The sequence below is a fragment of the Meriones unguiculatus genome, chromosome 10 (assembly GCF_030254825.1).
Source record: "Meriones unguiculatus strain TT.TT164.6M chromosome 10, Bangor_MerUng_6.1, whole genome shotgun sequence".
Classification (NCBI taxonomy): Eukaryota; Metazoa; Chordata; class Mammalia; order Rodentia; family Muridae; genus Meriones; species Meriones unguiculatus.
In genome coordinates, this window is record NC_083358.1 from 10,582,729 (window position 1) to 10,610,344 (window position 27,616).

The window sequence follows — 27,616 nt, forward strand, 5'->3', positions numbered from 1 at the left end:
GCCCCCACTCCCCACCCCCACCACCAGAGGCCAGCTAGGACACAGAGGCCCTAAGACGCAGCAATCTGTCAGCGGTGTCTCACCCTAGGATAAACACGGAGGAGTCTTTTTTGAATTCATCGAGTATCTGAAATGAGAAAATAAGAAACTGTCAGACAAATCCTTTCATGCCGGTGAGACTGGTTTGAGGCTGGGCTGGAGGGATGGCTCAGCAGTTAGGAGGGTTCCTTGCTCTTGCAGAGGGGGCAGGTTCAGATCCTGGAACCCACACGGCAGCTCACAGCCAGCTCTAACTCCAGTTCCAGGGGCTCTAACCCCCTCTTCCGGCCTCCACAGGTTGCCAGGCACACATGTGGTGACATAAGTACATGAAGGCAAAATACTCATAAAACAAGATAAATCTAAGAAATAATAATAAAGGAAAAATTACTTTTTTAAAAAATGACTGAAGCAGCTGGGCGGTGGTGGCGCACGCCTTTTATCCGGGTACTTGAGAGGCAGAGGCAGGTGGATCTCAATTCGAGGACAGCCTGGTCTACAAAAGCTAGTCCAGGAAAGCCAAGGCTCCACACAAGAAACCTTGTCTCAAAACAACAAATAAATGGGGGCTGCAGATATGGCTCAGAGGTTAAGAACACTGGCTGTTCTTCCAAAAGTCTTAAGTTCAGTTCCCAGCAACCACATGGAGGCTCATAACCATCTATAGTGAGATCTGTGCCCTCTTCTGGTGTGCAGGCGCACATGCAGGCTATATAAAAAATAAATAGATAAATCTTTTTTTTAAGCAAATAAATAAATAAATAAAGACAGAATCAAGTGTCTTAGTTAATTTTTTGCCAAGTTGACACAAGCTAGCGTCTTTTGGGAAGAGGGATCTCAGTTGAGAAAATGCCTGTAGTGTGCTTTCTTGATTAATAATTGATCTAAGCCTCAAATAGCAAAGAGAAGGAGGAGTGGAGGAGGGGCAAAGGGAAAGAAGAATGAAGATGGAGGGAAGGGGCACAAACACGGAGGTCAGAGGACAAGAAGCAGGATGCAATTCTTTACCATGTGGGTCCCAGGAATCAAGCTCAGGTCGTCAGGTTTGGCAGCAAGCCTCTCTACCCACTGAGCCCTCTCACTAGCCCTTGAAACTGTTTTCACCACGGATGTTTTAAGAATTAACAGGAAGCATCCATGGCCGGGCATCAGTGCCAATTGGGAAATGTGAAATCCTGGTTAGAGTTTACCAGGGTGCAGTATTTATATATTTTCCTGCTACTGCCCAACCTTCAAAAAACATGAAGCCCTGAGAGCTGCAACGCAGGCAGGTGGTTAGATGCAAGGAGAACTGGCAATTAAAAGTCAGAAACCTTTTGGCTGCAGAGAAGCAAGTACCCATTCCCTAGATTCAGACGTGAGCATCGGAGGTCTCCATGACAACTCCTTAGACCCTGGAAATTCAATACCTCATCCCACCTCATCCTAGGAGCTCAGGAGCCAAGAGGCAGAAGAAGTAAACGCGCAGGCTGAAGCGCAAGAGGAGAAAGGTGAGGCAGAGGTCCAAGAAAACTAGTCTGTGCACCACGAAGGCAGCAGAAGTGAGGGATGCTGAAGGCCGGGGTGCTGGTACAAGCTGCCTGTATGCAGCTGTCAGCCATGCCGTCTCAAGGGACCTGAAACACCATCTCACCGAGACCACCTGAAACTGGCTGCCTTCCCTACAACCAAAACAGTCCCGCTGGCCCTGTGCCCTGGACCTTTGGCATTCTGGACTAGTTCTGTTCATTTGTGGCCAAGTGTAACTGGTGTGCAATAAATCCTCTTTCTTGCTGCCTCAGCTGAAGGAAAAAAGAAGAAGGAGGAGAAGAAGAAAAAGTCAAAAATCTGCAGGGAGATGGTCCTGCATCATGTCTTTAATCCCAGCATTGAGGAGCAGAGGCAAGTAGATCTTTGAGTTCAAGGCCAGCCTGGTCTACAGAATGAATTCCAGGACAGCCAAGGCTACACAGAGAAACTCTGTCTCAAAAAAAAAAAAAAAAAAGGAAAAGGCAGAAGAAGGAGAAGGAAGAGGAGAAAGAGGAAGGAGAAAGAGGAGAAAGAGGAGGCCCAGAACTCTGGGTTTTAAATGTAGGTCATTAATTTTAAATTGCTTAAACCACCACCGGCCAAACCAAGAACAATGAGATGCCAACTCATGCTCAATGTAGCACTCTGAACACCAGGGGGCGACCTTTGGCATGGCTGAATGTTTCCGCAGGGTTCCTGCAAGCACATTCCAGGGAGAGGAGAAAGTCCGTAAAACTCATTCAATCAGTCAATATCCAGCTCCGGACCCTCCCCGCTCCCTCCACTCCTTACTCTGCCTCCTTTCTCTCTCCTGCCTTCCCATTCCTCTCCATCCCTCTCCCGCTCCCTTCACACTCACAGGCACACAAGCATACGTGCATACACACTTTCAAAAGAATTATAATAAAAAGTTTCAATTGTGGCCGAGTGTGGTGGGGCAGCTGAAGTAGGACAGTTAATTTGAGGCTAACCTGGGCCACATAGAAAGTTCTAAGGCAGCCTGGGCTACACAGTGAGGTCACTTCACCATGAAAAAGTGCAAGTTGAAATGCATCTTGGGCTGGGGAGGGGACCCAGGTTGCCTTGGTCACGGTGTCTCTTTATAGCAATTGTACAGTGACTGAGACACAAGGGACTTTGGGTGGGGCTTAATGGGACATCCTAGTAGGAACACAGAAGACAGTGGCAAAGCTTACGTGTTGTGTGTGTGGTCCTGGGTTTGGTCTCCAGCACCAATGAGAGAGAAAAGAAAGAAATGCAGCTCCTGTGCAGTTCTGTACCACCAACCCCCACTGACAGGAAAAGCAGCTTTGGGGCCGAACTTATTCTTAGCTTTTGTCACTGTGTGTCCAACGGTGTTCTGAACTGTCCAGGATCACGACGGTCAAACCTACTTAGAGCCTCTCATTTGTTCATTTTTACTTTTTTCCTGAGTGTCTGTCAGTGTAGGGGATACATGCACATGGCTGCAGGTACCACTGGAGGCCAGAAGAGGGTGCTGTAGTGCCCAGAGCTGCAGTTCCAGGTGGTTCTGCACAGCCCCTCAGAGGGTGCTGGAAACTGAACTCCTCTGCAAGAACAGCAAGCGTTCATAACCGCTGAGATACCCATCCCCACAGCTGTTTATCTTGAGTGAATGCAGCTTTGTTCAGGCCAATTACCTAAGATGGCAACTGTCACCATCAAAGCTCATACACACACCATTTTTGTGTTTGGCCTTTTTTTTTTTTTAAGAGTTAAAGACTGAAACTTTACAAAGTACTTTGATCCAAGAAGCACAAGGCTTTGCTGTTGCTGTTGCAGGTTCCTATTTAAAAGTGAGTTTATATAGTTTTAACTATTTATAAATAGCGATCTCACTGAACACCCATGGAGAAGACTGAGTGAGGAAAAAATGACTTCTGTAACATGACTTAATCAAAGGCTAAGGATGGAATATAGTTATCCCAACTCTCACACCTCTGTTTCTCTACTTGTACCCAGCAAATCAATTATAGATAGATAGATAGATAGATAGATAGATAGATAGATAGATAGATATAATAATTTAATATATATATTAAACACACTAGGGCCAGTGAGATGGCTCAATGGGTAAAAGCTGAAGTCACCTGGAAAGGGGTGACCTCAACTGAGGAACTGTCCCTACCAGACTGGCCTGTGGGTATGTCTGTGGGGGCATTTTCTTAATTGCTAGTTGTGGTGGTTTGAAAAGGAAGGGCCCCAAAGGCTCATTGTGGTGGTTTGAATGGGAATGGCCCCCACAGACTCATGTGTTTGAAAGCTTGGTCCACAGGGAATGTGGCCTTGCTGGAGAAGGCATGTCACTGTGGAAGCAGGCTTTGAGGTCTCAGATGCTCGAGCTACACCCAGTTTGACAAGTTACTTCTGCTGCCTGCGAATCAAGAGGGAGAACTCTGAGCTCCTTCTCCAGCACCATGTCTGCCTGCATGCTGCCATGTTTCCCACCATGATGATGATGGACTAAACCTCTGAGCTGTAAGCCAGCCCCAGTTAAATGTTTTCCCTTGTAAGTGTTGCTGTGGTCATGGCATCTCTTCACAGCAGTAGAACACTGAGATATAGACCTGTATTTGCATGTTTGGAAGGATTAGGAGGTGTGGCCTTCTTGGAAAAGATGTGTCACTGAGATTGGACTTTGAAGTTTCAAAAGCCCATGCCAGGCCCAGCCCTGACCCCCTCTCTTTCCCTCCTTCTGTCCCTCCCTCTTTCTTTCCCTCTCTTACTCTCTGCCTGAGGATCAAATGTAAAACTCTCAGCTACAGATTCAGGGCCATGCGTGATGCCAAGCTCCCTGCCATGGTGATAATGGACTAAACCTCTGAAACTGTAAGCCAGCCCCAATTAAATGATTTCTTTCATTAGAGCTGCCTGGTCATGGTGTCTCTTCACAGCAATAGAACGGTGACTGAGACATAAGCTGGGAGCGGGGTAGTGCTGTGACAGGCCTGAAGGTGCTACTTGTCAATGGGATGTGGACTTTGAGCTAGAAAATCTGTTGAATGCTTTAAGCAGGGCTTAATAGGAATGTGGAAGATGGTGGTGCTGAGAACAATGTAGATTATGATAGCCTTGCTCAAGAGATTTCAGAAAGAAAGAATAATAGTAAATGACCTAGAGATAGTTCTTTTGATAGTTTGGTGAAGAATGCGGCTGCTGTTTGCCCCCTTTAAAAATCTGCCACACACTAAATCGAAGAACTTTGGATTAATGGTGTTGGCAGAGGAGATTTCAAGACATCCTAGTTCTAACTATGTCATACATTCATTAGTAATCACTCTTATGCAGATCTGTAATGAACAGGAGCAAGCTGAGCAAGGAAAAACACAAAATGTACAGGTTGAGGAGAAAGGGGACACCAAGAAGTGTAATGAAGCAAAATACTACGCTCAAAAAGATAAAATGTTTAAAGAAAAGCCAGATGTTAAATGGAATAAAGAGAGTGGTGACCTCAGGACAAGACCCCACCCACCTAAGCTTCCAACTTGTGAGAAGGAATTAAAGAAAAACTTAAGTAGTGAAGGAAACCATCCACAGCAGAAACTGGGGCAATTGCAATGGATAGAGAAGCCTATTTTCTAGCCCCACCCAGCTGCAGAACTTGGCAGCTTTAGTCACATGATTCTGGCTTTATAGTCAAAGATAGAAGGGGTTATGGACTCTCCTGTTGCAACTAAGGAAAACCACTGAGGCCAGGAAAGTGTCGGGGGAGTTTTTGCATGGAGGCCTAGACAGGTCACTGCATTAAGCTACGAAGGTGAAGCCTGGATTTCATCAGAAACCCCAAGATGTTGGAATTGCCAGGATTGTGGGATACCTGCCAAGGAAAGCGGCTAACAGAGAGTGGAACCGGCCAGAGAAAGAAGTGTGTCGCAGTCAGCAAAGGAGAAAGTAGTTGGAGAGCTGAAGAGTGCTTTGACACCAGACATGGAGATGCAGAATTTGGAGTTTGCCCTACTAGTTTTCAGTCTTGCTTTGGTCCAGTATTTCCTCACTATATTCCCTTGTCTCCCTTTTGGAATGGTAACGTGTGTATGTGTGTGTGTGTGTGTGTGTGTGTGTGCTGTGTCATTGTATGTTGGAAGTATGTGATCTGATTTTACAGGGGGTAACAGTTAAGAGAATTCCAGGAGTCTCAAAAGAGACTCTGAACATTAAAAGTACTCTTGGGACTGAAACACCATAGGGACTTTTGAAGTTGTACTGAATGCATTTTGCATGGTGATATGGCTACATGCCTAGGGTGGCCAGGGAGTGGAATGTGCTGATTTGAATAAAAAGGCCCCTTATGCTTATATATTTGCACACTTGGTCCCCAGTTGAATAACCGTAAAGTTTAGGAGGTGTGACCTTTTTAGAATAGGTGTGGCCTCATTGGAGAAAGCATGTTATTGGCAATGAGCTTTGCATAGCATGTACAAAATCCTGGTCACATTCTGATCTATAACCTGCCGGTGGTAATTCACTCTATGATCCCAAAAATCATGGGCTGGAGGCAGGAAGATTGGAAGATCAAGGCCAGCTTTGCATGGAAGTTTGAGGCCAGCCTGGACTACAGGAGATCCTGTCTCAAAAACAACCAAAGAAAAGCATAAAACCCAGAGATGACTATGAATAAGTTTCTGGATTCTCTTCCAGAACGGTCTAATCGTTCAGTGTTCATTGTACTGTTTTCTTTTCATGCACTCAGAATTCTGATCAAATTTATGGAGGCTAAATTCCCACCAGGAAGGTCAGCAAGCCCCATCCCCCGACACTTGCCCCACAGCTCCGCCATGGTTAAGGTTATCTGCCAGTCTCCTAAAGTCATCCATCCCCTGTCACTCTCATCTGTGCCTCCTTGACTCAGTGGAAAGCTAAACCCTTCTTGTGGGTGTCTCAGCTCTGCATCCAGAAACACAAAAACAGCCGAGAGCCTTCTTACCGATTTCTGCTGTTCAAACATGAGTTTTTTATAGAAGAGATGGAACTGTTCAAAACTGAGCTCATCCTTCTGTGCACCAATTTCCTGTAAGCGCAGAAAGCAAAGGTGAGTACACATAGCTGGGTGTCCACCATCACACCTCTGCCCTCCCCACAGAAAGAGAAAGGCTGCCATCAACCCGCAATCCTCTGAGCCCCAAATACCAGTGATTTCCCCAGTCTCCTGCCTGGGGGAACACAAAGGGTTCCCACCCTTGAGCCCCAGGGAACCCCAGGAAGGAAGAGTCTTGGCCACGTTTCTAGGAGCTCCCCTTATCTGGATGTGAGATGCTTTCTTTCGATTACCAAATTCAGATCCGCTGATCGAGTACACACTCCTGATGAATATGCTTTATATGTGCAACATAGATACACATATATATTACGTGTGTACGTGTTTTTGTGTAGTGGTGGGTAAGTGTGTGTACTTGCGTATGTGGCTGTAGATTTGTGTGTTACTGTGTGTGCGTGGGGGGGTAAAGAAAAACTTCAAATGTCATTCCTCAAGCAGCATCCACTTTTTTGTTTTTTTGTTTTGTTTTGGGGCTTTTGGGGGGGGCTGTTTGAGGTTGGTAGGTTGGTTGGTTAGTAGGTTGGTTTGGGTTTGTTTGCTTGTTTGTTCATTTGTTTGTTTGTTTTGAACAAGTTCTCTCACCAGCCTTGTTGAAACATACCAAGACTGACAGGTTTCCTGGCCAGCAGGCCCCAGACATTCATCTCTTTCTGCCCCTCCAGTGCAGGGGTGACAAGAGCATGCCAACCATGCCCAGTTTGGTTTTCTTTTTAACTGCTTTGTGTACACACATGTACGGTGTGGACAGGGATGCCACAGTGTGCAGTAGGGGTCAGAGGACAGCCTTATAGCGCCAGCTCTCTCCTTCCACCTTTACATGGGATCTGGGAGCTGAACTCAGGCTGACAAGACTGCAGGGCAAGCATACCGTCCTCTGAGCTGTATCGCCAGCCCAACACCCAGCTCTTTTGACATGGGTTCTGAGCATTGAACTCAGGTCCTCAAGCAATTTACTGACTGAGTCATCACCCAATCAGAAAAAAAAAAAAATGTTTTTAAAAACCTGATTCACTCAATCGAAAGCCAGAGGCCCACCTTAATCAGTTGCTTTATAGCTTTGAACAATTCACTGGACCCTTTTAGGCTTTTGGTTTCTTCATTTGTAAGATGGCAACACCATTGCTGCCCACATAGGATATCTCTGAAACCAAGACAGTATCATCAAAATGCCTGGCTCTTTAACTGTTTGGCAGGCCTTGGGGTACTGCTCCGTGGTTAACAGCATATATTGCTCTTGCAGAGGACCAAGTTCAGTTCCCAGCACCCACATCAGGTGGCAAGCAACTACCTGTAACTGCGCTTCCAGGGAATCCAATGCCTCTGTCTTCACACACACACATGCACATACTCCTACATACATATAATTTAAAACTGAGTTTCAGAGAAAGCAAGATTGAAAGCCATAGAGGAATTAATAATAAAACATTTATCTCCCTTTCCCTCTCCCTCTCAAGCTCCCATGCATGCTTTCTGCTGTGATGAGTAGACCATAGGGTAGATGGGCAGGTCCCACAATGACACAGTCAGCATCCACATGGGTGCCTTGTCCCGGGAGCACCCATGTACTCCTTGGAGTACTCAAAAGAACGAAGCTGTTCAGCAAGGGGAACCCCATGAATGACAGCAGACACTAACATGGCTAGCTGAGCCTCCCATGGGGGCTCTGGGGATTAAGCGTTTATTTCCTGGCAACATTTCTCTGTGGGAAAGAGGCACCTTCATCATCTCCATCCATCCTTGCCTTCCTTCATCCCATCATTCATGGGGCAGAGAGACTTTCCTGGCTGTCCCACCCACAGCTCCAGTGCAGAAGACACAACCAATTTTCTTGATGGGGAAAGAAAGAATGACAGAAAAATGAATAGTTGGAAAAAGAGGACAAAAAGAGAGTCGAGCCTAATGCATATGCTACTAGGGCTTATGTACAAAAAAATGCAATGGAGATGTTCTTGGTACCCGCTAGAAGCCATCTGCCAAAACAATTTACAAAGGACCTGTGTGCCCCTGTTACCAAGGTAAAAGGCTGCAGGAAGGTCCAGGAACTGATGAATGATAGACTGGCAGAGACAGATCTACACAGATATCCAGAAACATAGTCTTCACTGGCTCCATCCTCAGCACGTCCTCAGAAAGGCCTCCAACAGTCACAGGACTCCATTGGCTGGGCCAGGACTGATACGCTCCGGAAGCACACGACTCTGTTGGGCGCCATTCTACAGAGCCCCAAGTTGGCCAGCAAGAGATCCTGAGAGCGGTGCCAAGCAAGCCTGCGTTCCCAATCCCCAGCTGAGCTGCGGTACTTACCACCACCCTGTCCTTGAGGAACTTGACATTGCTCACTTTGAAGTTGACGATGGGCAAGATGGCCTTCAGCTCCCGGAGGCTGATGCTGCAGAGAGAAAGATCTCAGTTCCATCAGCCTCAAAGGCCAGAGCGGGAGGGGTTATACAACTCTGGCAACACCCGCCTTGGCACGCCCTTCCATGTGAAACAAGACACTTGGGGGCCAGAGGACAGGGACAGCCTGATGATGGAAGCTGGTCCCTACCATGTGGCAGACATGGGTCACATGGGACATGGCTCTGGAGGCGAGTTCTGTGGGAGACCCAATGTGGGTAGAACACTGTGAGCATCGGGGGCCCAAAGAGTCTCAGAAACAAAACTCATGTGGTTTCCAAGCAAAGTGAACCAGAGAAGAGAGATGGAAAGGCAGGCAGTACCTGCTCTATGCCAGGCAGCTGGGTATCACTCAAGCCGTGGCACTTCCCGGCCGTACTCACATCCATCTGTCTACACACACACAAACACACACAGCACCAAACTCTGGCCCAGGGTTCAGAGTGGGTGGAGGCAGTGGCTTGCGGATTGGCAGGGGTAGGTGGACAGTGGCAGCCTAGATTAAAACCAAATTTCACAATAATCATCATGCCAGAACATCTGGTGTTGGAAATTTCCAGGAGCTGTTCCTGAGCTTCTGGGAGCTTCTAGTGAAGAAGAGAGTAGGAGTGAAAAAGAGCGTTGGGGACGATGAAGCTGATGCTAATGGGCATTGGGGTTGGGATTGGGGTTGGGGCTCTGCTCCCTGAGGTCTAACATATTCCCCGGCTTCAAAAACCTCATGAGGCAGGCCTTCAGGCCTCTCCTCCTCCACTGGGGAAACTGAAGCTCAGAGAGGTCTGCTGTCTGAGCAATGACCAGACTCTCTGCAGCCCAGGCCACCCAGAACAGCTGCACCCAAAGACCTTCTGGACAGGACATGGGAGATGAAGATGCCAAATGGGTCACATGTGAGAGATTCAGGTCTTTCTGGCCAGAGATCCAAGCATCTATGTAGTTAGTCGTCTTTCCCTCACTCCCTCACTCCCCTACTCATCTATGTAGTTAGTCGTCTCTCCCTCTCTCTATCTCTCTGTCTCTCTCTGGGGCACCTCCCCTTTCCTTTTTCTCTCTCTGTCTCTCTCTCTCTCTCTCTCTCTCTCTCTCTCTCTCTCTCTCTCTCTCTCTCTCCCTCTCTCTCCTCTCCTTTCCCCTTTCCACAATAAACTTCCTTCCTTATAGCAAATGTCTTATGGCAGATTCTTAATCAATATTATATAGCAAGCATCCATCCTGGAGGCAAGGTGGAGGGAGACTCTTTACAGATAGGGAAACTGAGGAAGAATAATCAATTAACCACAAATATCATACAAGCAGTATTACAGCTGTCTTTCTCTCCCCCCCTTCTTTCGCGTGCGGGCGCACGTGCGCGCGCGCGCGTGTGCGTGTGCGTGTGTGTGTGTGTGTGTGTGTGTGTGTGTGTGTGTGTGGTGTTTTGAGACAGGCTCTCACCGTGTACTCCTCAGCATCCTGAGGCTAAAGATGACAGGCATGTGCCACCAAACCTGGCTAACCTCACAGAGCTTTCTAGAGTGATGTATAGTTCTATATCTGTGCTGCTTTAACACACCAGCAGCTGGCCACACACAGCTGCTGTGATGGAGGAGCTGGGCCACGCACTGCATCTGTCACTAATTAAATGGCCCATGTACTCATGGATGAAAGCTCTGCTTCTGTTTTTTTAGTTTTTTATAATGTATTTTTTTATTTATTTCAATTTATTCATTTTGTATCCCAGCTGTAGCCCCTCCCTCCCTCATCCCCTCCCAATCCCACCTTTCCTCCCTCTTCTCTTCCCATGCCCCTCCCCCAGTCCACTGATAGGAGAGGTCTTCCTCCCCTTCCCTCTGACCCTAGCCTATCAGGTCTCATCAGGACTGGCTGCATTGTCTTCCTCTGTGGCTTGGTAAGGCTGCACCCCCTCTCCAGGGGAGGTGATCAAAGAACCAGCCATTGAGTTCATGTCAGAGACAGCCCCTGTTCCCCTTACTAGGACACCCACTTGGACACTGAGCTGCCACGGGCAACAGCTGTGCAGGGGTTCTAGGTTATCCCCATGAATGGTCCTTGTTTAGAGTACCAGTCTCGGAAAAGACCCCTGGGCCCAGATTTTTTGGTTCTGTTGCTCTCCTTGTGGAGCTCTTGTCCCCTCCAGGTCTTTCTATCTCCCCCTTCTTTCATAATTTTCCCTGCACTCTGCCCAAAGTTTGGCTGTGAGTATCAGCATCTGCTTTGATACCCTGCTGGAAAGAGTCTTTCAGAGGCCCTCTATGGTAGGCTCCTGTCCTGTTCTCTGTTTTCTCCCTCTTCTGATGTCTTTTCCATTTGCCTTTATGAATAAGGATTGAGCATCTTACTCAGGGTCCTCCTTCTTGCTTAGCTTCTTTAGGTGTACAGATTTTAATATGTTTATCCTATATTATATGTCTAATATCCACTTATAAATGAGTATATACCATGTGTGTCTTTCTGCTTCTGGGATACCTCACTCAGGATGATCTTTTCTAGTTCCCACCATTTGCCTGTAAATTTCATCCTATAGCTGATAAACACCTTCAGTAAAGTGGCTGGATACAAAATTAACTCAAAAAAATCAGTAGCCCTTCTATACACAAAAGACAGATGGGCTGAGAAAGAAATTAGGAAAACAACACCCTTCATGATAGTCACAAAAGACAAAAAATACCTTGGTGTAACTCTAACCAAGCCAAAGACTTGTATGAGAAAAAAAAAAAAAAAAAAAACTTCAAGTCTCTGAAGAAAGAAATAGAAGAAGATATCAAAAGATGGAAAGATGGAAAGATCTCCCATGCTCATGGCTCGGCAGGATTAACATCGTGAAAATGGCCATCTTGCCAAAAGCAATCTACAGATTCAATGCAATTCCCATCAAACTACCAATACAATTCTTTACAGACCTTGAAAGAAAAACTCTCAACTTCATATGGAAAAACAAAAAACCCAGAATCGATAAAACAATCCTGTACAATAAAAGATCTCCTGGAGACATCTCCATCCCTGATCTGAAGCTGTACTATAGAGCAACAGTAATAAAAACTGCATGGTGCTATCATAGAAACAGACTGGTGGATCAATGGAACCGAACAGAAGACCTAGAAATAAACCCATACACCTATGGACATCTGATTTTTTACAAAGATGCCAAAACCTTACAATGGAAAAAAGGGCTCTGCTCCTTGAAACTGTTTTGGGGACCTGAAGCCACTTCCCACGGATTACTTAAAATGCAAACTTTTCGGTTCTGGATTCCCTTCCCCCTATCTGAAACTAAGAGGAGGAGGCAGAGAGCTAGTTTATCATGCCCTCAAGAGACTGACAATTCCTCTCCCCTGAGGACTTGCTTCTCAACCCTGGGTCACACAGTGAAACCCTGTCTCAAAAGGGGGAGCTGGAACTGGAGAGGTTACATTGGCAGCTCTTCAAGAGGTCCTGAGCTCCCACATAGCAGCTCACCGCCATCTATAACTCCAGTTCCAGGAGATCCTACCTGGCCTCCTTGGGTACCAGAAATGCGTGGAGTGTGCACACATACATGCAAACGAAGTACTCATACATGTAAAATAATAAACCTCTTTTTTTTTTTTAAATCCCATACACAAAATGATGGCCAGTGCAACGGAATCTGCACAGGTGTGGCCTCAGCTAGTAACCACACGAAACCTATTTGCATCCAGGACCTAAGTGATCTCTCCCCTGTCTCCCCCACTGCAGTGCCTCCTCTCCCACCTCCCTGCACACTCAACGGTCTTCCCTGGGTCCCTGTAGAGCCAGAGAGGGAAGTCTGTTCTGAGTATGCAAATTCAGTGGCATAACCCAGAGGGCAAGGATGGAGGGAAAGAGAGTGTTGGTAAGGATGAAGAAGAAACAGGCCATCTCTGTGCTGCTGGGGGGCTGTGTGAGGACATCACCATTATGAGAAAGAGCACAAGAGTTCCTCAGGATGCTAGCCAGTCCCCGCTGCTCAGGGTCCTCTGCAGCTGTTTCTACCTATGTGTGTACCGTGCACCACTATGGCAGAAGAAGCTCAAGAGAGAACAAACTTTGGACTATTATTCAGCCTCAAAAAAAAAAAGAAGGTGGCTCTGCTACTCCAGAGACAGAGGCAGGGGGATCACAAGTTCAGGCTTGCTTGCCTGGATGACCATGTCAGACCTTCTCCCTCTCTCTCTCTCTCTCTCTCTCTCTCTCTCTCTCTCTCTCTCTCACACACACACACACACACACACACGTAAAAAGTAGGCTGCAGACAGAGGGGGATAGCTCCAAGGTAGGGTGCTTGCCCACAGTGGAGGTAAACCTGTTGAAGGCCTTACTCCAAGTGAAGTCAGCAAGAGTGTAAGATGTAATGAAGGATGGTTCCATTTACAGGGCACCAAAGGTGACCAAATCATACAGAGCAGTGGCTCCCAGGACCCTGGGAGGGAGAGGCCACAGAGTCAGAGTTTAATGAGGACCCTGTCAGTGAGATGGAACTCACTGTCAGCTCAGGAGATGGAACATGAGCCCACAGCACTGTGCACTTAAAACTCACTTCAAAGAGAAGTGTGATGCTGTATGTCTTACCATCATCTTAACTTCCTTTTATTACTATTATTATTATCATTATTATTACAGCGTTTTGACTAGGGTAAGGAAAGACGTCTACACTAAAAAAAAAAAAATTAAAAAAAAAAAAGCTGAGAGAGGTAGCAGGCCTACTACAAACTGTGGTGTCATCCCCAAAACGCTGGGCTGTTTTAAGCAAATGACTTCTCTGGGCCTTAGTGTCTTCTTCACACGTAAGATGGGTGCCTCGCTCCATAGTTGGCTGGGAACATTAGGTAGGTATGGGCCTAGTATGATGGCTATTGCCAAGCAATTCTACCACAAAAGGCAGCTGCTACCAACTTGCCCCAGGAGAAGTAGAGAAGCTGGACAGGGCTTGAGCCAAGGAAAACACCTGGGGTTCAGGCTCCGCCTGAGCTAGGCCAGTCCATTCTTGCCCTTGGCAGCGCCTGGGTTTTCCTCTGGGAAACAGGCTTAGTCAGCCGCTGTGGGCGACAGGAAAGGGAGGGAAACGGGCCGGGCTGCCCTTTCTGCTCTGTCTGGAGCGCTTTGGTCAAAGTTCCTTTTGAAATATTCCTGGAGCCTCCTGGAGAAGGTGGGATTTTCCAATTCTTGGTGTTAACAAGCAGCAGGGCCTGCTGGGAGGAAGCTGGAAGAGGAGGCGATGGAGAGACAGCCAGGGACCACCGCCAGATACAGGCTCCCTCTTGGCTGGTTGGGAAATGGGTTTCTAAGCAGGATTTGAAGAATCCATCTCCAGCAAGGGGCAGGCGTCCATCTCTGCTCCATATAAAAGACAGAAGGAGACAACTCTACCACTATGGGGACAGTGGCAAGCAGACTGTCACCTCTGTCACCCTGAGCCAGTTCTCACAATGAGCACAATCTCAGAGAAGACCACACCCAAAGACATTAGTATGTAAAACTCACAACAGCCCACCAGCTCCTCCATCCTGGTAACCCCAGAGGGAAGCCAGGTACAGGCAGACATGAGACGATGGATGGGAGGAAAAGGCATAGGAGGAATAGCATGGTCATCATGGCTAGAGGTCATACACGACCCAGCTAGGCACACTACACAAGGACAGAAATGAACAGGAGACAGATGGAAAAACCCGACACCAAGTCACCTTCATGACACAAGGACAGAACAGGAGAGCTGGTGCCGTCTAGTTCTGCCTCAAATGTGAAAACTAAAAATAAAAGGGAGGAAAATAATTTAGTTAACTGGTTGGTTGGTTGGTTGGTTGGTTGGTTGGTTGTGGTAGGGCCTCACATGGCCCAAGCTGGCTTTGAACTCTCTCTCTGCCGCAGATGATGGCCATGAACTTCTGACCTTCCTTCATCAGCCTCCTGAATGATAGAGTGACAGACATTCTGCAGCTCCACCAGTACTGGGATGGAAGCCATGGCTGCATGCATGCTAGGCAAGCACTCTACCAGATACACCGTATTCCAGTCTCAAAATAAACTTTTTTTTTAACAAAAGGTCAAATGTGAGACAAAAATGAGACAAGGATTATAAAAAGTTAACACTGCCTGCTAAATTCTCCACAAACAAAAAAGAGTGGGGTTTTTTTGGGGGGGAGGTTGTTTGTTTGTTTGTTTTATTTTATTTTGCTTATTTGTTTGATTAACTGATTAGGGGGACCTTATTTATAGATTTATTTTATGTGTATGAATGTTTTGCCTACGTGCATGTATGAGTACTACATATGTGCTTCGTGCCTGTGGTGGTCAGAAGAGGGCATTGGGTCCCTTAAACCTAGAGTTATGAATGGTCACGAGCCATGAGTGCTGAGAATCAAACTCAGGTCCTCTGCAAAAGCAAAGATTACCTGCTGAGCCATCTCTCCAGCCCTAGGGTGGCTTTTATCACTTCATTATTAATCAGAACAAGGAAATAAACCAAAGGATGGTCGCTTACCAACCCAGAAGGAAACACATGTTTAAACAAAGTTTGCTGTGTCCATTCATCCTTTAAACTAACAAAGGACAAAGACCAATGTAGCAGAGGGAATGGGGCAGGTCGGCGCTCAGGACCAAAGCTGGAAATCTACCCTGCACTGGGCAGCTGGCATCATACCCCAACATGCAATGTGCCCAAGTTCATGCAGAGGCACGCTGAGGTTTTCCTAGCAGTATCTTTCACAAAATTAACATCAAGTCAGAACACTGTATGTCCACCAATAGGGAAATAGTTCCTAGTTTAGCACTGCTTTGCCTATGAAAAAATCCAAGCTGAATATCTGTTTTGAAAAAACAACAAAAATCCAGGCCTGGAAGTGTAAGATGCTCATCCCAGCAACTCAGGGAACCGAGGCAGGAAGGTTGTGAGATCAAAGCCAGCCAGGGTTACAGAGAGGGTTGGAGGCCAGCCTGGACATTGCAGTGAGATTTTGTCTCAAAAGAAAAAGAAAGCTAGAGCAATTAGAGCACTTGCCTAGAATCCATCAAGGAGGTCATGGCTCAGTGATAGAGAAACTGCCTAGCATGCAGGAGACCTTAGGTTCAATCCCAAGTACGGAAACTAGGGGCTTGAGGGGGTGGGGGTGATTTCCCCTGATCCTTGCCCAGAGTCACACCACTGTTGCTGAACAAAGCATGCTCCCTTAGGACCAGTCTCTCCCATCATACACTGCAGGCAACGTGGTCACCATGTTTCCTGCCGGGCTCCCAGGACATGGAAGGTGTTCCATCCTTTGTGACGAGGCCCCCAGCACACACGGCAAATGTCACCTCTGCAGCTAGACTGGAGCTCTCCATCAGAAGCTCCATCATGCCGAGGATTCAGTCACCATCGACCCCAGAACCCTTTCTACCACAGGACTTGTACCATCCTGCTCCCCAAATGCTTAAACCAGCAAGTGTCAGAGTTCAAAGAAAACTGCCAAACTGTCAACGGTCCTTACCTGTTTCTTCGGGTTTGATCTACTGAGTAAATCTGCTTCCTCAGCCAACTGCGAAGAGATTTGAGGCCAAAAAGAGAACAAAGTCAGAAAACACTGCAAGTTCAAAGAGCTCTAGGGAATGAGGACAGAGTCACCAAAATAAGAAGAGGGCCCCAATCTCCTCGACAAGACAGCTTGGGAACCAGCCTCCCCTGTGGCTGAAGACCCCTGTCTGAGCCCAGAGGGCTCCTCCGTGAGATAACGTGGGATCTGCATAAAGGACAGTTCCCTGCCATAATTCCCGAGCAGCTGAAAAGAAAAGTGGCACATGAAGGAAGGTTTTGGTCCATGGGAGGAAGAGACCCAGCCCTGAATCCTATGCACACATATCGCACTGAAACACAGCTCTCGGAAGGCCCTCACCCGCCATCATGGGTGACCACCTCAAGACTCAGCTTCAGCCTGCTTTAATCCATCATTAGATCCTTTCAGGACAAAGAACTATACTTCACACATGCATGCACAGACCCACACACAGATGGCTACCCACATGTGTGCTGAACACACAGCACAGAGACACGTACATATGTACATGTATACACATATACAATGTGAACATACACACAGATATACTAACATGAACGCATGTGCACATATGCAAATACAAACAAACATATATGCACATATTTGGCATATAGAAGCACGTACATGAACAGATATGCATGCAGATATACAAAGAAAGATTCATACACACGTGCACACACACACAAACGGGTGTTTCCACCTCATCTGCAGTAACCTGCTCACGCCAAAGGCCAAGGCAAAACACTAGGGAGAGAGCTCTCATCTGGAACGCTGGAGAGTTCTCGGCTAGCATCAGGTGCTGCTGATTCACCACACAGGCCCCTGATGACCTTGGGGACTCAATGAACCATCTTCCCCCTTTGGTCTATGTTCCCAAAGGCCCCAGAACGAAGGAGGAGGAGAACAGTGAAGATGTATACCTCTCAATCATGGTGGGTGTGGACGCACTCATCGCTTCCTGGTGCAGGATCTTCAGGCCAGAGAGCCACTTCGCTGCGTCCTCCTTGGAGTCAGCTGTAGACGGAATTGGGGAGAGGGGCTGTGAACTTCTGGGCAACTCTTTTTTCCTGCTAGAGGCTGGAACCTGGGACCTTGTGAACTGTAGCCTTACTACTGAGCGATAGCCCCAGCTTGCTCTTCAGCTTTTTCATGGACACACCACTAGGATGGCCAGAAATCCCGTCTCCAGACATGTGATTCTATATGTTCTCACCCGTGGGTATATATACAGGTTCATATGTATTGTGTGTGTGCTGTGTCATGTGTACCTGCATGTGTGTAGTATGTGCGTTGTGTGGTGTGTGCATGTATGTGCACTACATAAATGCATCTGTATACTATGTGTGTACATCCATATGTGTTATGTGCACACATCCATGTGTGTGCCGTACAGAGACAGTTATGGCATATACATGCATGTACGTGTGTTTATTGCTACATGGGTTCGTGTGTGTGCTTGTGCGTGTGTGGTGTGTACATGAATATGTGTGTTGTGTGTGCATGTGTATGTGCTGTGAGTCTGTTATGTACATTTTTTACTGTGTTCATGAGTCTGTGTTGTATACGTGTGTGTGTGCGCGGTGTTCATCCATCCATGTGTTGTGTCCATTTGTGTATGCATATACTGCTGTGCGCATCCACACATATGTGTACTGTGTGCATACATGTTTGTGTTGTGCGCATGCATGTATATGCATGAATGTGTGTGTGCTGTGTTCATGCATATGTGTGCTGTATAACGTGTGAACTGTGCGCATGCATCCATGTATGCTGTGTACATGTGTGCACCTGCATATATGTGTTTGCTCTGTGTAGTCAGTCTTTTTTCACTTTGTAGGTTCTTTCTTTCACCACTTTTTATTCCACCAGTTTCACCCCCAATACTAAATAGGAGGGAAAGGATAGAGGCGAAGAGAGATAAACATCCTTGAAACTATTTTCTTTCTTTTTGTTTCTTCTTTGTTTGTAGCTGGGCTTTGCTACTTTGCAGATTCTTCTTTTTCCCATCCTTTATTCCCCCCAAATTTACCCCCTATCACTAGGAAGGAGAGAAAGAAGGATGGTGAGAGAGAGATGAATATCCTTTAATCGAATTTTTCTTCTTGATTCTTCCTTGAGCACCACTAACAAACCACAACCAAACCCTGGAACAACCAATAACCACCAACCCCTCCTCTCAGGTTCCTAACATTCTGAAAAGTTCCCAGAATTCCAAATGTCAGACAATTGCAAAAATTATCCACATCTGGCAAAACTATGCCTCTGCTAGAACATGAGGCAAATCATAGCCAGCTACTGCAAAGTCTGAAGCAGCTCCATATCCCCATACCTGGGATTAAGCCAAAAACATATTCTTATATTATTTCTGTGTTTAAAAAACAAAAAAACACACAAAAGTCCAGAATTGTCACTACAGCTGTCTGCACCCAAGGTCTCAGGACAGTCCATTCCAATCAGTGTTTGCTGTGCAGCAACTGCTACAGAAAAATAAGTGACATTTTTGTCCAGCGGAGCCTAGCCTGACCACACTAACCACCTTCACTCAACTCTCAACTTAAGCCAGGCAGACACATAACATACTTCTCACAGTGCCGCAAGGAAGAGTCTACATCATTCTCCCCAGTTCACAGCCAAACAAGCTGCTGCTGCTCAGAAACATTAAACATCGTGCCTAAAGACACAAGCCAGAAAGCAGGGGGCTGAGATTCAAGGGGAGGATGCCCAGAAGGCAGGCATTAGTGGGAGCACAGGCCTGAGCAGCCTCTCCTGGAGAGCAGTCTCAGGAGGAAAAGGCGGCTTGGGGAGGGAACCGTACAAACAAATGTGCACCCACTTGCCAAACTGAGTGTGCTGAGGACGAACTGGGTGCCGTAGAAGATGGTGAAGCAGCAATCTCCCTTGTGGCGGACAGCCTTGGCTCGCTCAAAGTCCTTGGAGTTCTTCCCTGGACGGATTTCCTTTATTTCCATGATGTCCACTGAGAGGAAGCAAACAGAAACCCATCAGAATCCCCAGTTCTCCGTGGAAGAGGGTGCAGGCGCGCCCTGCAGCTCAGGCACCCCAACACCCCTGGCCTAGAAGACAGCTGTGCCCGTCTCTGCACAGGAGCCACACCGGAGCTCAGGGCCCACTCCTCCTGAGTGTGGGAAGGAAACCAAAGGCCACCAGGCATCTGTCACCTCCGATCAGCCCAGAAGGAGGAAGGGTGCTAAGGTGTGACATTAAAGGTACCCCCAACACTCAGAAGTGGGGCTGTTAGGACAGCTCTGGATCAGAGGCCTGACCTCGGGGGCGAACTAGTCTATGGACAGGTTTAGAACCTGATGTGCTGTCCGGGGTGCTAGGTAGGAGGTGGGGCCTAGCTGGAAGAAGTAAGTCACGCCTCCACCCTCTTCCCCTCCCGACACCCACTCTCTCCTTCCTGACCACCATGAGCTGAGCATCTATGCCTCACCACAGCCCAGAGACAACGGGGCCAAGCGGACATGGGCTGAAACCTCCCAAACCAAGGATCAAAACCAAAACACCTTTCCTTCATTAGCCAGCTGCCTCGGGCGTGCTGTCACACTCATGGAAAGCTGGTTGGCACCCAGGCTTTAGGGAATCCCCGCTTCAACCCTCAGCCCCTTCACAAGACAGACACATTAAACTGGAGCTTCGAGCTTAGCCAATGGAACTGACATTTAGGAACAAGACAGCAGGAGATGATGCTCACTGGCGACCTCTCTGGGTGATACTGAGAGCTCCCATGCCACTGACCAATTCTGATTATGATCTTCTTTTCCCTGGAGCCCCAACAGCCCTAAATGCCATCTGCCTAGACTGAAGCAAGAAAAGGCGAGGCCAGTGAATGGCTACTTTCGGGTCCAAAGGCTGTAAGAACCAGTCGACTAGGATGCTCGCTGCAACACAGCATCTTTTCAGCAGGACCAGGAAGCTGCATCCGTGAAATCCCAGCAACATGTTCACCTAAACCAGACGTGCAATAACGGCATCACTAGCTGAAAAACCAGTGTGGACGCAGGAACATCACAAGACCCCACCCCTAGATGAAAAGCTACCGGCAATCGATGGCTGCTGAGGAGAATCAGTCTTCTCTAGGGAAGAGCCCCCAAGGGTATCCCATCTCAAGTGGTTACATATAAGCAACACTAAGTGAACTAAGTGGGTCATAGATAAACAGACATTGATACACTGATAAAAGGTGTACATATTTGGTATCTGACCCCACATCCCGGGACACAATTCTTAAAATTCATGAGAGAGTCTCAGGATGGGAGCTGGTTGCCAGAGTACCAGGTGACTTCAGGGTGTAAACTTTCAGCCCTGCCCTCAACCCTCAGGGAGCAGGACAAAACTGAAGATAGAGTTATCTATCACCAGTTAGCAATGACTTAATGCACTGCGCTTCCGTAATGAAGTTTCCAGATGAGCCCAACAAGACAAAAACTCAGAACTCTTCCTGGTTGTTAAACACACAAGGGTCACTGGAGAGTGTGAGCAGGCCAAGCTAAGCAGGATGGGCTTGAGACAGGGCTCTCCACACATATCCTGCCCCGTGCATCTCTGCTATCCAGCCATCTACCTGCCTCCTCTGTGACAGTCTTTACAGTAAACCAGGAAGACAATGGTTTCTCTGAGTTCCATGAGCCACACTGGCAAAGTCATCAAACCCAAGGAGGTAGCTGTGAGGCTCTGTAGTTGATCAGTGAGAAGCAAAGGACTCAATCTGGACCGGTAAAGTAGAGAAGGCTCCAATGGGGTGGTATACCCCAGCCTGTGAGGTCTCACACACTGTCTGCCAAGAACTGTCAGAAATAAACAGAATCACAGGACACCCAGCTGATGCCCATGGGAGTTGCTTGCTTCCTTTAGAAGAGAAGGTGGTGGTGGAAGGCAAAGAAGGAGGAAGAGGAGGAGAAAGAATAGGACAAGCTAGGCAGTGGTGGCACACAACTTTAATCCCAGCTCTTGGGAGGCAGAGGCAGGCAGATCTCTGGGAGTTTGAGGCCAGCCTGGTCTACAGAGTAAGTTCCTGGACAGCCAGGGCTACACAGAGAAACCCTATCTCAAAACAAAACAAAACAAAAAAGAATAAGAGAAAGAAAGGGAATTTTTATAGCACACATACCAAAAAAGGCCTCCCACTTCAAGTGACCAGTGCACTGAGTTACAGAGCCCTCACAGATCTGCAAGGCTATCCACACAGTCACATTTTGCGACACAAAGAGAAACTTGGACCCTTCCACTGTCACCACCCTCCAATCCTCTTTCATCTCCATGCTGTACTGGTAGCACCCACAAATCTCCATTTGAGCTCTACAGAGTCAACAATTCTGGACATTTCATGTAAGCGGAATCATGGCCTCTGGCATGACCTTGCTATGATCTTCTCACAGCATGATGGTTCTGCCACCTCAGGCACGGAGTAACACAGGTGCGCTTCTGACCCAAGGCTGGGACAAGAGCCTAGGTTTGGGGAGACATACTCCACATTCCCGAGGCCATCCAACTCACAAGACATGATGATGTGGCTGGGATTCAAGCTGAGGGACTCTGAGCTGGCCAGCCAGCCAGCCTGGGTTTGTCCTACAACCTCCCCATCAGACAGTGGCCTTGGGCAGCGATTTCACTTTGCCTGCCTCTGTTTCCCCAGATACAGGAGCCATAACATTACTGAGAACTTTAGCAGAGAGGGGGTGACTGTGTCTGTGACGACTGTGACAGCACCCAGTTGTGTTCAGAAGGATGGTTAGGGGAGTTCAGATACAATCTCAATGTGTAACCCAGACTGGCCTCAAGCTCACTAACCTCTTACCTCACCTCCCACACACTGAGATTACATCTATGTATATACCTAATAGCACATAATAAGTTTATACTAAGTGTAGGAATTTCTATATATTATTACCTATTTATTTTTAAATTATTAACATGATTGAACAATAGACAGGAGTCATAAAAAGAATAGAAAGGTAACACAGGATAGGGCCAGCAAGATGACTCAGTGGGTAAAGATTAATGACCTGAGTTCAGTGCCCAGAACCTACGCAATGGTGGGAGAGAACAGACCCCTGCAAGCTGTCCTCTTGACTTCCAGACTGACACACTCAGTTCTCACTACCCGGAGAGCCACGCTACGTCTACCCAAAAATGCACCATCTGGACCTCAGACCTTCTGTAGGGGGTTCAAGTACAGGCACCGACACAAACAGGGAGGGCTTGCCTCAGTCAGCAGCAAGAGAGGCGCACAGCCACTGCTCTGCACATTGAAGGCCACCATGGGTCAGACCCCGTGTCCCAGCCTGATGCTAGACTACTGGGGCTGAGGTTCAGTTAACGTTTTAACAGATGAGTTCATTACTGTTTCCACGACAACACAAGGTAGACAAAGCACAGGAAATGATAACTCAGGACCACTACTGTGTGTGTGTGTGTGTGTGTGTGTGTGTGTGTGTGTGTGTGTTATATGAATATGTATGTGATGAATAGGTATATGATCACATGTACACATGAAGTGGGAGAGTGCAATTCAGGTTGTCAGGCTTAGCGGCAAACCCTCTACCCTCTGGGCCGCCTCTCCAGCCCTCCCTTTATTTTTGAAATTTATTTTTATTTTACATGTATGCCTGTTCACTACATGCATGCAGTGCTCATGTTGGCCAGAAGAGGGCGGGGGATCCCCTGAGATTGGAGTTACAGGTGGTTGGGAGCAGCCGTGTGGTTGCTGGGAACCCAACTTGGGTCCTCTTCGAGAGCAGCCAGTGCGCTTAATTAACCACTCAGCAGCCTCCCCAGAAAACTAACCGATTGATTCAGCCAGACTGGCGAGCCCGTGAGCCCCAGGGATCGGTCTGCCTCTGCCCTTCCGGCGCTGTGGGTACAGACATACATCCCAGCGCTCAGATTCTACCTGAGCACTGGGGATACTCACGCAGGTGCGCATGCTCGGATTCTAAGTGAGACCTGAAATACACTCAGGTGCGCATGCTCAGATTCTAGGCGAGCACTAGGGAGCACATACTCAGGAGTGCCCGCTTACGTAGCAAGCACTTCCCGGATGAGCCATCTCCCCAGCCTTCCTACATTGCGTTTGCACATGCTCTATTGGACGGGTTGCAGCTGTGATTAAACACATCACATTAAAACCCCGGGAAAGAATGTTTCATTCTGGCTCCCAGTTTCAGGTTTGACTCCCTCACGATGGATACCGCATGTCAGAGCAGAGTTCGGCCAGGGGAGGGGAGAGGGTGATAGACAAAAACCCCAGGCAAGATGCAATTCCCAGGAGTACGCCCAGGACCATTCCAGCTACTTCCTACCCCCTCAACGTTCTAGAACCTCCCAAAAGAATGCCACCAGCTGGGAACCGAGGCTTGAATACGTGAGTCCCATCCAAATCATAGCACATGCCCGGACTAAAGTCACCACACCATAAAAAAAAAAAAAAAAGGTAGTCTCTGCTTAGATTCAGTTTACTTGTTGGGGGGAATGGAGTATCTAAAATTTTCTGCTCTACTGAGGGGACTGGTTGGGACTGCTCAGACTAAGTGACAGCCTTTGTATTGTGAACATGTTGCTAGTCCCACAAAGTTGTTGTCCTTTGTGTTCTCGGAAATGTATCAAATTCAGGGATGGCTCCACGGGTAATGTGCTTGCCATGCAAACAGGGGACGCCCAGCACCCAGAGAAAAGCTGGGTGTGGCCACATGCATCTGTAAGGCTGGCACTGGGGGATAGACACAGGCGGGTCCCCGGAGCTGATGGACCAGCCAACCCGGGAGGCTCCAGGTTTACTGAGAGACTCTGCCTCAAAGAAAATAAGATGGAGAGCAAATAGAGACAAATGTTGAACTCTGGCTTCCCACAGGCATGCACACAGAGATGCATAGACACACATCTCAAACACACACACACACACACACACACACACACACACACACACCAAGAAATATACTCAGTTCAGCCAAGGAGCAACAGCGTGCATGTGTCTGCAATCACACAAGAAGACATAGCAGATGCCCCGCCCCACCTCCATCCCCAGTTTTCTGACAACAGATACCGCTAATAGGAAGGAGATGGGGCAGAATGGTCAGGGGTCATTGTCTGTGCTGGTGGGGATTTCTGCCTAGGGCACACAGTTAGTAAAATAACCGCACGTCTTTGCAAAGCTAGCTAAGGGTAGTGGAGCTCCGACCATGTGTTCTTATGTGGTGGGGCTCCGGGGCTGGGCTTCCTGCTTGAAGAACTAAGATAACAGCCACAAACAAGGCCTGGTCTTCGCATGTCCCGCCCCTTCCTGGCAACGTCTTGGGTCTTCCCCCCAGTCCAGATACACTCCCCAACCTGGTTCCTGGAGTTAGCCATGCTCCCACTTCCTGACCTCCCCACCTTTGTGGGGTGTCATCACCCCTCATTTTCTCAGTCCCTTACCACATATCGAACACCCCTGGTTGCCCGGCCTGGGATGTGACATCGGTCTTGATACTTCAGCCTCCTCACCAGGCAGGGTGGCTCATACCTGCTATCCCAGTGCTCAGGAGGCTGAGACAAAAGAGGATCAAAGCCAGCCCGGGCTACCTGAGACCCTGCCTCAAAAGCAGAACAAGACAGAAAAACATTCCTGCCTCCTTGTGCCTCCCACACTGGCTGATCCCCAGCCTCCCTGGGGTCCCCTTGGGGCATCCCCCTACCCTTCACACCTAGAGCATGGCCCTCTCCCCCTATATCTGACCTTAAGTGGCACTGTCTGCCAACAAACAGTATCTGCACATAGCCTCAAGACATAGCCAAGGGGGCAGACAGCCAGAAGGCTGGACAGCTGCACACACGTGGAGTTCCCACCTCCTTGTGAACTGGTCATTCACACACCCTAGTTCTAGCACCACAATGAGCCAGCACAGGGGTGTCAGGATGAAGCAACAAACAAGGCTCTGTCCCTGGAGTGCTGAGTCTAGAAACGGAGAACATGCCCAAACTATCTCACCAACACATATAAATCTACACACATGTCCAGGAAAACGAGAGGCCGGTAGGGAGCAGTACCTACAGGGGAGAAGCCTGCTCTGGGTGGGCATGTGTTTGCCTGGCCCAAATCTTGAAGATGGGCTCAGGGAGGGAAGAGAGAACAAAGCCCATGAGGAAATGCTGGTGGCCAAAGACCCAGGTTCAAACTCTCAGCTCTGTTTCCCACCGTTATGTGGGCTTGGGGACCTGGCCCTGACCTTGTTCCACTGCTATCTGAGCCACAGGAAACAAGGTGTGGCCCTAGGCGGTCTCTGTCAAGATGACTTCAGCTACTGGGGACAGCATTCCATCCCAACTCTCCTTGTGCTGGTTTCACTTTATGTAAGGGGACCCCAGGGCTAAGGCGGCTCAGCCAGGGACCCTGCTTAAAGAAACCAAAGGTACCAGGCTGTTTCACCTGGAGCTGCATCTGACCCTGGAGATCAGCCTAGTCCACAGCAGCCTGCACAGCCCAGAGATTTAGAAGCATCTAGGAGACCGACTCTTTCTCTCCTGGCTGGGTGAGCCAGGGTGGGTCGCTTCCTTCTGGTTTAGCCGCCACTGTTCCATGTGTAAAATGCAGAGCCAGCCAGGCCCAGCCTTCTGAACAAAGTCTTGGATGTTAGAAATTACGTGGGAGCCGGGGGTATAGCTAAGCTTGACATGCAAGTATGAGGACTCGAGTTCAATCCCCTAGAACCCATGGAAAGAAAAACTTGAGGGTGGGTGATGCACGCTTATAATCCCAGCACTGAGGAGACGGAGAATCCCTGAGACTCACTGAATACCCAAGGCTGCCCTCTGACCCCCACATGCGTGAGTACACACGTGAGCCTCCCTGTCCTTCTCTGGCTCTGCCGATACCTCTGCAGCTACCCTGCCCTGTGCTGCTTCCTGCACTGGGGGAGGGCTGGCTACAGGTGGCCTGAGAGCACCCTGATGTGCTAGACACAGAGTGGGCAAGTGACCAGGGAGCAGGACACAATTCCAAGCCCACTCTCCAGGCGACCCACCAAGTCCAGGGGCCTGCGATCCTGACACACCTCGGTAGGGGTCGGTCACTCCCCGTTTCTGGACTGGGGATGTACTCAGCTGGCAGAGTGCGCATGTAGTCAGCATGCGCAAGGCCGTGTGGCCAATGCCTGCATAAGGAATTAGCAAATAGTCATGGCTTCGGTGGAAACGAGCCGAGACTGTTAAATTCTGCCTAGAAACCATCAGCTTGCTGCTGAGTTATAGAGAGTAGGGAGAAACGAGCCACCCAGAGGATGAAGCTGAAGCCACTGCTTGAGACCTACGAATGGAAATGGAGGTCAGAGCACAGTCGGCTGGAGAGAGGGCTGGGTTAGGGCGCTCAGAGAGCAGTCTAGAGCCACGCTAGGATACAGACACAGGCATGCAGTGTTTATACTCTCAAGTGTGCTGTCCACACACATCAGAAAGGGTCTTTCAAAAGAATCAGCTAGAATCTCAAAAACTGAGGGCAGCGTGAATGGCTAGGGCAAAAGGTTCCTTATGCTGACACACAATTTGGTACCTCCCTGGAGATCAAAACTTCTACACAGGCTACAAAAGCGAACAATCAACAGGACCCCAGTTCCATTCCCAGCAACCATGTAAAAGCTGGGTGCAGTGGTGTGTAACTGTAATTCTGTCACCCGGCAGGCAGAGACAGGTGGGTCCCGCCAGCCAGTCACACCAGGTCAATGAGCACCAGATCCAGGAGGACACCCGGTCTCCAGAGCTAAGGTGCGTGGACTGAAGGCATGGCAGAGAGGTTAAAAGTGCTTGTTGCTCTTGCAGAGGACCTGGGTTTGGTACCCAGCCCCCACATGGTGGTTTACCGCTATGCATGACTCAAAGGGAATCTGATACCCTCTTCTGGCCTCCATAGCTTACAGCATGCACACAGTGCCCTTAAATTCGTGCAAGCAAAATACTCATATCCATGCATAATAACAAATGCTTAAAGGAAAATAATGGATAACTATATTAATAAATCTTTAGAAGAAAATAAGGTAGAGAGCGATATGCAAAGACACCTGGCATCAACCTCTGACGAGCACACACCCTTCCGAAGAAGAAATGT

At 48.2% G+C, this 27,616-nt stretch overlaps 1 protein-coding gene across 2 annotated transcripts in view; it reads right to left on the bottom strand.

Moving 5' to 3' along the window:
• Window positions 1-27,616, bottom strand: part of Plcg2 (phospholipase C gamma 2) — a 126,419-nt gene that overhangs the window by 53,513 nt on the left and 45,290 nt on the right. For both annotated transcript variants that reach the window (XM_021640035.2, XM_021640034.2), the window contains exons 3-8: window positions 19,355-19,498; window positions 17,442-17,535; window positions 16,459-16,506; window positions 8,909-8,993; window positions 6,494-6,577; window positions 84-127 (exon numbers count right to left, since the gene is read on the bottom strand). In XM_021640035.2, the coding sequence (XP_021495710.1) occupies window positions 84-127; window positions 6,494-6,577; window positions 8,909-8,993; window positions 16,459-16,506; window positions 17,442-17,535; window positions 19,355-19,498 (499 nt within the window). The remainder of the gene's footprint in view (window positions 1-83; window positions 128-6,493; window positions 6,578-8,908; window positions 8,994-16,458; window positions 16,507-17,441; window positions 17,536-19,354; window positions 19,499-27,616) is intronic.